Source organism: Mastomys coucha, unplaced genomic scaffold (genome assembly GCF_008632895.1).
Source record: "Mastomys coucha isolate ucsf_1 unplaced genomic scaffold, UCSF_Mcou_1 pScaffold15, whole genome shotgun sequence".
Classification (NCBI taxonomy): Eukaryota; Metazoa; Chordata; class Mammalia; order Rodentia; family Muridae; genus Mastomys; species Mastomys coucha.
Window position 1 is genome coordinate 36788441 of NW_022196897.1, and position 15895 is coordinate 36804335.

A 15895-nucleotide genomic window follows, 5' to 3' on the forward strand; every position below is an offset into this window, starting at 1 on the left:
ATCTTCTCAATTAGATCTTGTAATTCTTCATCTGTATCAGACCAATCTGTGCCTGAGTTCCCCTTTCCTGATTTCACTGACCACTCTTCTTTCAGCTGTTCTAGAGCTGTCGGCCCCTTTTCAACTGCCTTGCAGCACTTCTGATCTTCTAGGCAGCTCTCTTTAAATTGGGCTGACCCCCTATCTCATACACCTTAGAACTAACAGGTCCAACTATAGACTGAGGATTTGTTTTAAACAGTCGAATTGAAACATTTCTTCCCTTAAAGATACAATGTTGGTCCTGTTCTCTCTGCACTCGGCACTCCTGGTAAAAGACCATCCATTTAAGGAACGTGGGTGAGGGGAACACAGCCTTGACCATTTCCTTATATTCTCTGAGGGTGAGAGCCTGGTGGGCAAAGCCCTCAGGGATGGTCCTTACCTAGGATGAATGAGGGCCATCCTCTGCCACTGCTTTTTTCAGTTCTCTAAGGTCTTGGGCTTCCCAGGGATACCAAGCTGCTGCCAGGGTCAACATTAACCAGAAACAGGTGGCTAGTATCTCCCAAGCTGAATTCTCCCACCCCCGCATAGGGCTGCTTGCTGAAGGCAGCTCTTCCACGGCCTTAAAACAGCGGTGATCTTCCAAACAGCTCCTAAAGAGCTTCCACACAGGTCTTAACAGCTCTTGAAGAGTCAGAGAAATTGAGTTTGATAATAATAGCTCTGGGAGAGCCAGAAAAATTGAATACAAAGTGCCCATGGTTATTTTTGTTACTTTTACTTTTTTTGTTACTTTTTTTTTACTTTCAGTTCACTACTCTTTATAGCCTCTACTTCCGAGGTCTTTATTGCTCCAACCCGGACACCTTATTTTATTGTCTCTACTCCCGAGATCCTTATAGCCTCTACTTCCGAGGTCCTTATCATCCCACTTACCTGGGAATTTACCAGCCGGCTTACCCTGACTGCAAAAGGTTCTGAGTCTCAAGTGGTTTTTCCTTCCCCGTCTGTCCTGGCCTCCAACTGTTAGTTTTCTTTTACTTTCTCCCGGTCCAGGCCTCCAACTGTTGCGAGGTTTTTCTTTTCTTTTTCCCTAGGCGGGCCACCAGTTGTTGTGTCCTCCTCGTCCAGCAAGAAAGACGCAACTTCACAAGCTCTTCCTTTTGCAGTTTATTCCAGGAAACTTTTAACAATGCTTCTCCCTCCTGCTCTCTCCTGCCTGCTTTTCCTCCTGCTCTAATCTTATGCCTTCTGCCTCCTGCCTCTCTGAAGCTTACTTAAGCTCCGCCTCCCGGCCCACCCTAGGCTGTTGAGTGCTCCCAAGCTTAGCCAATACAAATGGGCCATGTAGCAAAAGCAGATAGATCACCAGATGTAGAAGCTACCAATAGCAGTAGCTTAGCCAAATAAAGGCTTTGTTTACGAGGCCTCTCGCTCACGGCTCGACTCTCCACAATGCTTAAAATACTATATTGAACAAAGTGCTGCTCCTTTCCCTTTTCTACTTAAAAACTGATAAACAGACATAGCTTTAATTAGTACTATTTAGAAGGTGAAGAAAAAAAATGTGTCCTAAAGGACTTTATAATTGAGACCTGCATTAGACATCCTTATCACACTACTTCTTACTGTGTCAGTGGCATCAGGTCTTATAAGAGTTACCTTGGGAGAGAAGAGGGGAGGAGGGAAGGGAAGAAGGAAACGGGGAAAGAGGCCTTACACCCAATTAAGTTTTCCCATCTCCACCAGTGCTTCCAGTGAAGGCCAGGGAGGAAGGAAGTCTTAGTTTGGATTTTATTGCTGTAAAGAGACACATGACCACTTTATAAAGGCAACTCTTTAACTGGGGCTGGCTTACAGTTTCAGAGGTTTAGTCCATTATCATCTTGGTCAGAAACGTGGCAGCTTGGAGACGCTAAAGGATCTGAAGGCATCCAGGAGGAGATTAGACTCTACACTGGTCAGACTTGAACATATACATGAGACCTCAAAGCTCTGCTTCCATAATGACACACTTCCTCTAACAAGGCCACCCATCCCCCAATAAGGCCACACCCCCTAATAGTGTCACTTCCCATGGGCCAAATATATTCAGACCACCACAGAAGACATAAGAAAATAAATATACACCCATTTAAGTTCTCCTAGATCCACATGTCATGAGGAAACTGTGAAGGGGGTAGAAACCAAGCTAGTATTACCATTCCTGGAGATTGGAGAGGAAAGACAGGAAAAGAATGTTTCTCTGTATCATACAACATGTACTGAGCATGATATTAAGTATATAGTAATTAATAGTCATGTTGATAATGATACTGTGAAGTGATGACGGCTACTGCCTGTCCTTGTTATGTGCTCTACTGAATTGGATTCTACTCATTTTATACTATGCTTAGTTAGCTGTTTAATATGAAACCATCTCATCATATTTCAGCTATTGGAAATTTGGTCATTCTGGTTTTATGTGTTTTATTCTATTAGGCTGCTGAGCTTATTAGAGACTTGGATGTGAATATGCTATAATGCTAAGTAACTTTGAAAGGCATCCCTGGCTAAACTATGCATATATTCCCTAAGCTAACACCAGTCAACATAAAAATACATCATATATTCTGTCAAGAGACTATCCTAATTTCTTCCCAAACAGTAGCTGTTGCTCTTCTTACAGAAAGTAACCACACTTTCTTGGTGGGCACTGCAAGGAATTTTCTACTTTCTTCCCCACTTAGGTTTTCCTTCTTTAGTGTTATTATTCACACTTTTAAATCCTCTGTGTTTCCTTTTGTTCATTGCTGATATGCTTTTACCACAAGAAATCTACACACAGGGAGAGACATACACCCTTATTCGCTTGTCAGTGCCTTTTTTAAAATTTCATTCTTTGAATTAGGATATAGTTATTACATTTCTTCCCTTTTCTCACTCCAAGCCCTCTCATATTTCCTCCCTACTCTCTTCAAATTCATGGCTTCCTTTTTCACTGATTGTTATTACAATCATATATGCTTATGTATATACATAGGTATTCCCAAATAAAACCTGTTTAGTCCATATTATGGTACTTGTATATATGTTTTCAAGGCTGACTGACTGGCACTGGGCAACTAATTGGTGTTCTCTTTCCTGGGAATACCTGTTTCTCTTGCTCCCAGCATTCCTTAGTTGCCTGTAGGGTTAAGGCCTCAAGGGCTTCCCCCCATCTACCTGGCAGTCTGTTGTTGTTCAGCTCATGTTTGGGCAATTATGTTAATGTGACTTTATGGGTATAGCTTCTGACATTCCTAGGAGACATAGTTTCACAGCAAGCTCTTATATTATTTCTGCCCCCCTCCCCAATGTTCTCTGAGCCTTAGGTATTGGAGTATTTTGTGGATACTTTACTTTCTGTCAATCTTACATCAAAACATTTCCAGCCCTTCTGTCTCCTGTCTCCACCTCCTTTTCTTATGTATAGGGGATGTTTTCCTTCCCCTCCCCCCTCTCTTTTATTTTTTTGGCTGACTAGCCTGTAACACTAACCCATTATTTTTATCATTTGTTATGTAGCAAGAAAAAAAATGTTTTCTTGGTTTCATAAACTGAGGTATCAGTAAATTAAAAATATTCTGCTTACAATTTGAAATACTGTATTTAACAAATAACTGGTTTAGCCAACAGCATTTAGTACTCATTTTATCCCAAGTACTATGTAGAGGTATGTAAGTATGATGAAAGCAGTGACAGCTTTTACACGAGAATCTGCCTTTTAGTCTGATAACATAAAGTATGCAGTAAACAGAATGCTGAAACACATGTACCTGGTTTGCAAACAGCAAGAAATCTGAATCTCGAAGGATTCTTGTACAGTTTTCAAATAAGAAGGACAGTGAGTAATACAGTGGTAAGGAGTGCAGGTATAAGCCAGTCTTTGCCCTGATTCTGATTTAGCACATTGTCAGATCTCCTGTCAATTCTCACCATTAATCTCTCCAAACTATTTCCCAGCTTTTCTTGTCCGTTCCCCTGCCTCACAAGCAGGGGTGCTTGCTTTTGTCAGAATAGAATCTAGATAGAGCAGATAGGAGGTGGAGGAGTGAGAGGTGAATAAGATTAGGTAAGTGTGCACACAGATGGTCATGCACATTTATATATAGCTCTGCCCCTGAACCTGTGGGAATTTCTGTTTACTGTGAAGAGTAACATACTGGGTTATTGCTGCTTAGCATTTAGGCAAGTCTTTCTTTAAAATAGCTTCGACTTGTATCGGCTACCTAGGTAACTGTCATTAGTCTGCACACCAAAGGTGTATCATTGTATGCAGCTGCAAATAGTATTTTCTTTGTGGAAGAAAGAGTAGTGTTTAGTAATCTGTATAGTTTGTAACATCTCTCATTGAGTTTGATCTGAAATAGATTGACTTTTTGAAAGCTTACTTGTAAATAAATGATAATCATGTAATTAAATAATATAAAAAAGATAAGAATTATATTTTTAAAACAAATGAGTATACTTTTTAAATTAATCGTAAGTACTGAGTAGTGTGTCATAAGTGCACCAATAACTAGAACTTCCTGACTTATTAACTTTATTATGTAAGATGTAATGTAAGTTAAATACATTAACATAAAATTTCAGAATGTGAGACTCATTGGGACATTAATTATCTACTACATAGAGAGGCTGAGACAGTCATTTTAGTACGTATATAGCACATTGGCCATTGCCTGGCTCATAGTAAGTGCTATAAAAGTTTATAAGTCTTGGCTAACACTTATTTTTAGTATTGTTATTGGAGGTAAAATATTTGAAAGAATTAGAGTTCCAATCTTTAGTGACTTGGTTTTATTAAAGTTTATGAGCACATACCTTTGTTTCTATTGTCACTATTAGGAATAACCTTTATTAATGATGTGCTAAATCTGTGAATGGTAAAGATATGGAGGATAGATATATTTGGGTTCACCTTCATACGCAGGTAGCATTAAATAACCAGCATGTTGGTGATTGGTCTTTCTTAATGCTTTGTTCTAAAATCTCACCAATTATTTTCAGTACATATTTGTGTATGTTAGCCTTTTCAGTAAAGACACGGATACATATCAAAGGGAAAATTATAATTCCTCTTTCCATTCTTGAACTCCTATCCTGATAGCCCCTCTTGACCAGAAGGAGATAATTATCAGCAATTTCTTTTTTCCTTCAAAAGTATCCTGCTCTTATAATAGATGTATGTCTGTGCACCGATGCCCTTTCTATATCTTGGCCTTCTGCCTCCTGTTCTTTCACTTTTGCTCCTATCACGTGCCCTCCCTGAGCTTGGTTAGCATCCGGAGCATATGCACAGCACCATTTCTCTTTTTCTCTGTAAACTGTTTGTTTTTTTTTTTTAACTTCTCAATGTGTCACACTTAATACTTTATATAGTTTTTTCTATGTAATTACCAGCTTATAATTTCCTCTTCACAGCCTAAAATAGTTTAATATCAACTTTTAAATCTTAGTCTAATTGATGACTGAAAAATACTCTGTGTGTGTGTGTGTGTGTGTGTGTGTGTGTGTGTGTGTGTGTGTCTGATTTGCATGTTTAAAAGTACATTGGTATTTCTTCTCCACTAAAAATTCTTGGCCAGCTTTTTTAAAGGTATTGGGGTTTTTCTTATATTTCTGAGAAATTATGAGAAAAGTGGCCCTTTATATGTTACTTTTCCCCTCAGTTCTTTGTCTATTGACTTATAAAATTTTATAAGTAAAACTTTAAAATTTATATAGCCAATTATTTTAAATTAGTTTTTGTGATATTTTTAATTTAAAATTGTCCATATAGTTCTTCCTATAATTTCTTTTTATATTTTAGTGTCTTTGTTTTTTTTTTTTCTTGAATGTTGTGATAGGTCATTTATTAGATTCACAATAAGAGTAGGCGTTAGCCTTAATTTGTTTTGTAACTAGCCAGCTATTCTGACACTTTAATTCTGGATTTTTATTGTTCTTCCATAGTTGTTGCCACATTGACATGTTCATCTCTGTTACAATTACTGTTTTATATTTTGTCATATATGTAAGCTATTTTAAAAAGTAGTTTTTCGGTTGATATTCCTATTCCATATGTAAAAAAATATGCCTGTCACTGTACATTGTCTAAAAAGTGTGTAACTTCATAATTTCAGCTCAATTTGAAGAATTTCTCTTTTTCTTTTCTAGCTTTTAACCTAGACAACGAGCAACCAGATTATGATATGGATTCAGAAGATGAGACATTATTAAATAGACTTAACAGAAAAATGGAAATTAAACCTTTGCAATTTGAAATTATGATTGACAGACTTGAAAAAGCCAGTTCTAACCAGGTACTGTACCATATAAAAGTATCTTTTCTTTATAATTAAACCAATTAACACCTTTGCATCTGAATGTACAAGTATGTTATCTCAAAGCGCTGCATTAAGTTTCTTTTCCTTCTCTCTCTTTCTTTCTCTCCCTACCTCCCTCCTTCCCTCATCACCTCCCTCTCCCCCTTCCCTTTCTCTCAGCATCCTAGAATTTCTACTTGAACAAAATAGTTAATAATTTTCTTGAGTAGGAGCTTAGGAATAGTGTTGTGAGTTCTTCCCACATGGATAAAAACATAATGTCATAATGCCTTGATCCTTTGCATAGTTACTATATTTTTGATATTTCAGTAACATTTTATTTAATTGGGTATCTGAAGTAGTTATCTTAAATCTTGTTTTCAGTTGCCTAAATTTATACAAGTTTCTATTATTTTTTAATGAATTTTAACTTTAATATTGTACACATTACAGTGTTGTTATATGAAATTATTCACAAAATAATTGAGAAATTTCTTTAATGAGCTATTCTAAAATTTCACAAGGAATTTGAAATAATAACTATATTTCTAGAAAAAATTAGACATCACATGTCAGGAGGCTTTCAGTATTTATCCTTTTGACTTAATGACCTCATGTCTAGAATTATTCTGCAGAAAAGTAACTGTGATGTAGCTCACTGGTGAAGCTCCTACTTAGCATGTGTAAGGCCTTCTAGCCTCTCCCTTGTACCACAGAAACTCAAAGAGAGACATTTGCCAGAGAGAGACAGAGCGTAATGCAGACATTGAAATGACTTTGAATGGTGACGAGTACCATGGATATTATTTATGTATATGATTTTGAAAACAGGATATAGAATTTATTTTGAAAACTATGGTTTGTTTAAAACATACTTACATGTATACATTAGGAAGAAGAAGATACAACAAAATGCCAACAATGGTTGTATTTGGATATGGAAATTTTGATGGGGTTTTGTACTCCTTTTGCTATTTTTTGTCTTGCAAGCTTTCTATAATAAAGGATGTATTGTTATATGATTAGATTTTTAAATAAACTTTTTAAAATTACTTTTGGTGTACCTGTGTGGTATATTAATATACTAGTTACTCATAGGAATTTAGGGATATAGCAAAATTACAAATAAATTATACCATAGATTCTTAATTTTTGTTTTTACCAGTTTATGAAATCAATTTCCTCTACAACTTAAATTCTTTAAATCTCTAAGCTAATGGTTCTCAACTTGTGAGTTGTGACCCCTTGGCATCATCACATATCAGATATTTAACATTACAGTTCATAAGAGTAGCAAAATCACAGTTAAGAACTAACAACAAAAATAATTTTATGGTTGGGAATGGTATTAAAGGGGCACGGCATTAGGGAGGTTAAGGACCACTGGTCTAACGTATTTGCAACTCTTTAGAACATTTTCAAAGCCTTTCCATTGGAAAATTACTTAGCTATACTGTTAGCCAGTCTTCCCCTTTGTCTTGATAGAAAATAATACTCAGTGTTCTATCAAAAGAAGCACACTTTGGGGCTGAGGCTAAAACTCAGTAAGAACATGCTTACCAAGCCTAGAATTTGATCCCTAGCACGGTCATACAACCAGATGTGGTGGCATGTGTCTGTAATCCCATCTCTTCAGAGGTAGTCGGAAGTATTACGGAGTCATCAATTTTAAGGATGGCAAATTTAAGATCAGTCTGGGAAACATAAGCCATGTTTTAAAGGGAAGTGGGGAAGCACTCTTCAAGTTAAATTTTATAGTATTAAGCCTACTAATATTTTATATATCTTTTTTATTAGATTTTTTTCTTCATTATCACATCAGGATTCATTAGATTTGTACACACAATTGTCCTGAGTTTATATCCATAGGTATCGAAATAGTTTCTGGGGTCCTTTTATATACAGATATTCCCAGCAAATTTAGGCTGGGCTAATCTTTTGGAATTTATTCTATTTTCCATAATGGCTTAGAAATTTACTTGGTATAGTTGAGATCCTATCATCAAGTCTTCTGTTCTGTTTAGTGTCTTACTTTCGTAGTGTTTAGGCAAACAAATAGTTGATAACACTGAATGAGACAGATGACAGCTCATTCAAGTAAGACCAGGATAAACAAGGCACACACACCTGGTAGTTCACAGTGCACTGCTGCATGGTGCCATCTTGTTTTCTCTTTGTTTAGGAATGAGATTCTGGGCCTTCAAAGGAGTCACTGAGCAGAGTACTTGATAGCACCTACTTAAAAGCAGAAAAGCAATGGCAGAAGTGTTAACAAAGGACTGTGATAAGATCCTGTTACAGACCCCAAAGAGTCATCGGTCCTCCTAACTCCCTGCTCTGTTAGTTTATGGATCTTTTGCTTTTCCTTTTGGGGGGCTGGCATAGCCTCACAGGGCAAAGGATTGAGTTTATTAGGTTGGTGGAGGAAAAACTTTAAAAAATTGGCAAAATGTTTGCTCCTGTTGTTCTGGAGATCCTATCGATGAAATCGTTTTTGAAATCTGTTACCAGAATGTTGAGATTAGGTTCATCTCTGGCTTATTTCTGTGTTCTCCCATCCTTCCTCTGTAGTGCTGGGTACTGATCCCAGGGCCTTGTACATGCTAAAAATTCCACTGCTGCTGAGTTGGCTGTCCTCTGTATCTTAAAACTGTCTCCGGTCTTGTTCTTAAACACTTCTGTCCCTCTGCTTTTATTTTCCTGAACTGCACTTTGCTGCGTTTGTTTGCCTCGCCTTGTTTCTTGCGCTGTCCTCTTGTTTCTCTGGCTGTCAAGTTGGCCTCGGGCCTCTTGAGTGCTGGCAGTACAGCTGACGTGGTAGAATTCCATTCTCAGTGTTCTTACCTGCATTTGGGGTACTATCACCTTAGTGCTGGCTTTAATGGATATAATAAGCCGTAGATCTCTCTGCTCATACTTCTTTGAGATGCTGCAGGATTTTCCCCCCTTTTCTGATATAGCTAACCTCTTTGCATCTCCACCAAGACCCCTCAAGGTTAACACCCTTCTAAGAATGGATTTACCCTCTCATCTTAGATGGTCCTAACATGTCTTTGTAGAGATTACACAAACTCATCTTTTAAAAAAAAAATCTTTTCAGTCATGACAGTTATTTCCAATGATTTCACCACACACTGGAAAGAGGAAAGTGGTGGGATCGTTTTCTTAATCGCTTGACAAAATTAGAACATGGGTGATAGTTTGGATAAAAGTACTAAAGATGGCAGTGAATGAGTCTGGGTTAAAAAGTGCACAGGTGTTCTTTAAAACGGTTTATACTTGGAAGCTTCTTTATACATTTGCAGTCATTTCTAAGTGAAAATGGTTTTTTGGTGTTTTGTTGTACAGCTTTGATTTTGTGTGTGTGCGCGCGCTTTGCTTTTTGATTTTGAGTTGTTTGTTTACCACAAGCTACCATAAGTTGCATTCTCTTTCATTGACTTTCCTCTCAATACAAATACCTTAATAAAATACTTTCTAAAACAGTTTTTTCTTCTCTCTTATTTCACATATATGATATATTTATCAACACTGCTTTTCACTTAGCACACATTCCCATAAAAAGACTTCTTGCCTTCTAGCATCCCTGCCCTGAACAGAATGCTTCTAATAATATGTGGAGAAAACAGACACCCATCACACATAAATTGTGAAATTTTCCTCCCTTCCTTCCTTTTATCTTCTCAGAGAGGCAGACTCCCAATCCTTCCTGATTTGCATGTGTAACTTCATACTTCAGTATTTCAGTTTTACTTATCTTCCCTCACATTTCTTAAGTCTTTGTCTTCTCAAAAAATGATCTGTGTCCAAGGATCTTTGTTTCCAAGAGAATCCTTTCTTTTCATCTCATCTCTCTGAACAAACTACCATCTTGTCTCTCCCTTTTGAAAATTTAAATTTTCAAAAGATAAGAAATAACTTGGCTGCTTCCTACATTTACTGTAAGCTTTTACTCAATCGCCTAAGTTGGATACTACCACGTTCATACTAGCCTCCAGATTGCCATTAGAGAACCTCTTTCAACCCATGTTTACCCCAGTCTTCCTACATTGGGTGATGTTGCCCACATTCGATGATTTTCTTTTTCCTCTTTTTCCATTGCCTTTTTCTTCACGTGTTAATACTCATTGATGTTCTGACCTCAGCCCTTACTCTTGTATAACTTAAGCTACCAGTAGCCTCTTGCTGGTTCTCAAATTCTGTGCCACCTGCTGAGCTCCAGGCAATGTTTCTCTAGAACATCTTTGGCAGAGCAGCAGGATATTCATATTTATCATCTTCAGACCCCTTGTCAATTCTACAGCTCTCCCTTTCTTTCTTAAGGGTATCATCTTTCATTTGGTTGACTATACTTATAATCATCCACAGCCAAGTATACCCTAAACAAAACTAGTGCTTTCATTCTGAAGTGTTTTATTGTCTTTTCCAGCTTTTCCTATTTTATTGTCTCTCATTTGAACACCTATTCTCCTAGAAGCTATTTTATTAATAAAATCCCCTTATTTAAGAAGGAGGAAAAAATGTTAGTCTTCCACCTGACTCTGGGTTCATGACTTTTCTCTGGTTCCCCCAATGAATGCCCTGTCCTTTTTATAGCTCTTCACTGTTTCCTTTGCCTACGAGGCCAAGTCTGCATTTCTAATACTGTGGTTTCTCGTAAGCAGTAGTCCAAATGCCAGTGTGATGATTCTTTAGTAAAGAAACATTTCACACTTGCTTAAAGTCCACCATCTCCACAGCTACCTGTAAAGTAGTGAAAAAACAGCCACACTAGCTTCTGCCCTGCTCCTTCACCTCGCCAGGGTCCATACTAAAGTTCTGGGATTTGCAGCGGTTCTATTTTTCTAGTGCTAGATTCCTGCCAGAATCTTTGAGGTTAGAAATAGAAGGGGAGCTAGAGCTGTGGGGTCTTTCTGGGCATCCTGATAGTTAAATAGTTCTTTTTCAAGAGAAATAATATTGACAAAAGGCCATTTTGTAATCTAGTCTTCTTTATGGCTGTCAACAAGCACAGTTTTTAAACAGTCACACTGTATGCTGCGATATGTTTAGTACATGTATGTTATTGAGTCAAAGAGAATCTAATTTAAAATTTTTCTATATTTTTAAAATTTAATGAGCAAGAGTATTTTGCTTGCATGTTTGTATACCATGTCCATGCCTGGTGCTTGCAGAGATAAAAAGAGGATGTTGGATCACCTGGAACTGGAGTTAGGGGTGGTTGTAAACCACTTGTCAATGCTGGGAAACAGACTAATGCTCTCAGCAGAGCAACTCATGCTAATTGCAGAGCCATCGCTCCAGCCCCCAAGTAATACAACTCGCTCAAATTTAGTGTTTATGGTTTCCATTACAGCTTAAAGTGTTATTGGACCCAGATTTGCTTTAACTTTGTGTTGCTGGAAAACCAGAATGTTTTTTACATGTTGCTGCAGTTTCAGCACATCAGCAATCTTATCAATATGAGGCTAGGAAAAAACTTCCTAAATGAAACTATAGTGAAAGCTTTGCATGAAAGAATGGATTACAAAGATTTTTCTTAAGTAGTTAACTCAAATGAGCAGATAAGTGGAATAGTACAATTTGTCTGTTTGTTTGCTTGCTTGGCTAGTTGACTTTTGTTTTGTTTGTTTTGAGGCAAGGTCTCATGTAGATCACCCTGGTCCGAAGCTCCTAATCTTCATGCCTCTACCTCCCAATTGTTGAGGTTACAAGTGTTTGTCACTACACCTGATAGGGATATGAGTTTTAATGGGTTAGGTTAGCTTTGGTTCCTTATGAAGAAGGAAAATGTTGTGTTATTTAGCTGTGACATTAATAGGCTTAGAATTGAAATAGAACTTTTTTAATTTGCATACATGTCCTTTGAAAAATAGTACATGGCTTATCTTGTCCCTGAGACTGGGATTCATTACCATAGCTTTGAAAACCTCAGAAAAAATAATGTTTTTTTCTTCAACTTAATACATGTAGAATACTCAGTGTGGAAGTATATATTTCTACTTAATTAAATGATGATTTTTTTTTCCTTACATTGGCTTTTTATAATTGTGTAGCACTGTAAATTACAAGTGGTTTTGATAAGTAAAACTTTCTCATGTTATCTGTGTAAAATCATGACACTACACACTATATCCATTTTAAACTGAATGCAGTTATTCATTCTTAGAGAGCAGAAAGTGAAAAGGTATCATTGAACACTTTAAATTTAATGTGAATGATTAGTTATTTGCCACTAGATTTGAAAGAAGAGAGGTGAGACAAAGGGAGCTGGCTTCTAAGCAGGCACCCTCACAGCTGCAGATCTTAGCAGCCTGCACTGTATGCCCCCCTGGGTCTCACTACAGCAGTACTCTGCCCACATTCCCTTTCAGCATTGATTGGTGTCCACTTTGTCAGTGTCTTTAGCCAGAGAATTTATCTTAATTTATTTTCCCTTTCTCCACAATCTGTGAATTAATGGAGCTGATACTTTCTTTTTGCCTAATTGACATTTTTTTAAACCTTTAATTTTCCATTTTATTTGTTTATTCAACATATATTGAAATTACAAGGCCTTGGGTTTTGTCTCTCAGCAAACTAAATGGTCCTTGGTACTATAGAACTTGTACTGGTCTAGAAGAGAATCCCAATCAATGGTAAGGAGTTTTCTCCCTGCCTCTCCTGCCCAGATGAGCCCAGAGAGAGCTATTTCAGAAGTAATACATTTACTACAGACGTTTTTGCCAGCTCACTACTGGCTTCCACTGCCTTTTAGTGAGTAAAATGCATGCTGAGTGACAGACTTTTAAAAAACTTAGTACAAAGCAGTAGAAAAGGCCCAGCACTATCCTGCCTAGGTACAATCCCAGCAGTGAGAAGGCTGGGGCAGGATTGTGAACCAGAACTACAGTAGAGCAATGCTCTGTATGCATGAGTATCATGGGTTATCATTTTATAGAGATTTGGAAACTGTAGTTGACATTAAAAATGTCAGAATGTTTAATCATAGATTATATATTAAATCATTGTAATTTAGAATATTTTAAAAGGTAAAATGAAATTACAAGCTGGAGCAAGAGCAAAGAACATGAGAAAAAGAGAGGTAAAAAGGTAATTTAGTCCTCTATCATATGCAGGAGCATAGGAAGTTTTCACAGTGTGGTGTGAGTTTAGAATCTCACTTTTGCTCGGCTGACTGGACAAGAGCCCTTGTTCTCCTCCTCACTCTACATTAGAAAAAGATCTTGATTTAAATAGCAAAGATTATAAAATAGTATCAGCAATGTAATGATCAAACACACACAGCATAGCAGAACATTGTTTCTTCTGGGCTTTAGAACATGTGATTGCTGCCAATAATGCTATGATGCAGTCAGTATGAGTTAGAATCTGTGAGCTTCAGGGAGTCTGTTCTGGATTAATAGTGTCAGTCAGTAGGTGAATGCTCACCTAGCCTTGCCTTAGGTCCTAAGTTAATCTACTACACTCTCCCATGCACACATGGATGTACAGGAAGGAAATCAGACAGAAAGCTCAGTTCTTGTTCTAGTCCTGTTCTTGTAGACAGACCTTAGGGATCTAAATTACTGTTCCACAGAATTTTTAACAGTTAGAAGCTTTCTGTTTTAAGATCCCATTTAGAGGGTCAGGGAGATACCTAGCAGGTAAAAGCAACAAGCCCGAGGTCAGGTCTTAGAACTTGTTTAAATAGTCAGATGTAGTGGCATAAGTCTATAATCCTAATGTAGGATCATAGAATGACTAGCAGAGATAGGAGAGTCACCTAGAAGCCCCCGTACTAGCTAACCCTATAGTTCATAGTGCAGCAGCAGAAACGAGACCCTGCCTCAGCAAGAACCCACTCCTGAAAAATGTCGTCTGCCTCCACACGGGAGCTGTGGCATGTGCAGACATGCATTTACATACATGCATACAAATTAAATCAGCATAATTTTTAAAAACAGCTTAAAGAAAAGAGGTTTAGAAATACTAGTCCTGGGCTGGAGAGATGGCTCAGCCGTTAAAGGCTAGGCTCACAACCAAAAATATAAGAAATACTAGTCCTTTTATCCTCAGCTGACTGTCACTTGGACTAGAATACATGAACTGAATTAGCAGTATATTCTTTTTCTTGTAGGAATTACATATAAAACTAAAGTCACTGTGCAGGCTCACTTAGTGCTAGAAAATTCTTGTTCTCAACACTGGTTCAAGATACTGTCAGCTCTCTGACAGATGCTTTCCATAAGAGGTCTGATATAGGCAATAATGGATTTATTTCTCCTTTATGGATTCAGCAGATAAAATGTTTATATAACTCAAAATAAGATATATAAAAATTTGCTTAATCATATATATTACTCCTTGAGAAGACTGGATCACTCAACTAACTTTTTAGCAGGATGTTTATGGAGGTACCAGTTATTTATAATGAACTCTAAATTAGAAAAAGATAAAAGTAATTTCAAGGCTGGAAAGCCTACCAGAAGTAATACAGCAAGGTGGTAATGGTTTAACTGAATGTAGCTTGACAGTGTTCACTATTATTAATTGTTTGAACACAGTGACACTGATGACCTACTGAAAGCCATCGGTTGATGTTTTGACCACATGTTTACAGTATTTGTTTAGCCTGCCTTATTTAGCACAATTAGGTTAGACTTCCAGTTGGAGCAATAGGAAAGGGCAGCCAAATTATAATAGACCAAAATCAACCTTAGAAGTCAGTACTGTAGACTTGGGAGATCCAGTGATCAGTACATTTATTCTATAAATTTATGTCAACACAGGAACTTTGAGCTTACATGCATGTGTTCGAGAGGTTGACACCTGCTTTCTTAGTAACTTTCGCCTTACTTTTTGAGTTGTAGTTGACTCCACTGAACTTGGAGTTTGCTGACTGGGCTGGACGAGCCAGCCAGCAGTATGCAGGAGTCCTTTGTCACCACCTCCTTGGCACTGGGATTGCAGGCACATACACCACACACCTTTTTTATGTAGGTATCAGTGCTTAACATCTGGTCCTCATGCTTACAAGGCCAGCACATCTCTAATTGAGCCATCTCCCCAGCTCCTTATCAGATATTTTAAGTAGTGGAACTACTGCTTCCTGGGCAAAATATGAATTTTTAAAATAATATCCCAGTTTAAGAGACTTTTGTTAGGTTGAATAGACTTATATCTTCACCTGCTGTCACACTGTCTAATTGTAATTATTTCAGTGGATCACATTTTCTGCAATTGCTGTAGTTTACCCTGATTTCTTTCTCAGATGTTTCCATTGGTGACATCTTATGCTTTCTATTTAGCTTGTAACACTTCAAGAAGCAAAACTGCTGCTAAATGAAGATGATTACCTTATTAAAGCTGTATATGACTACTGGGTGAGAAAACGGAAGAACTGCAGGGGGCCATCCCTCATCCCCCAGATTAAGCAAGAGAAAAGAGATGGCTCTACCAACAACGATCCTTATGTTGCCTTTCGGAGGAGAACAGAGAAAATGCAGACTCGGAAGGTAACATCCTTTTGTAATTTAACTGACTGTAGCTTGACAGTGTTTACTGCCATTAATGACTTGAACACAGTGACTCTGATGACC

At 37.5% G+C, this 15895-nt stretch overlaps 1 protein-coding gene across 2 annotated transcripts in view; it reads left to right on the plus strand.

The window, feature by feature from the left end:
* Window positions 1-15895, plus strand: part of Epc2 (enhancer of polycomb homolog 2) — a 95496-nt gene that overhangs the window by 50501 nt on the left and 29100 nt on the right. For both annotated transcript variants that reach the window (XM_031370182.1, XM_031370183.1), the window contains exons 3-4: window positions 6166-6311; window positions 15605-15811. In XM_031370182.1, the coding sequence (XP_031226042.1) occupies window positions 6166-6311; window positions 15605-15811 (353 nt within the window). The remainder of the gene's footprint in view (window positions 1-6165; window positions 6312-15604; window positions 15812-15895) is intronic.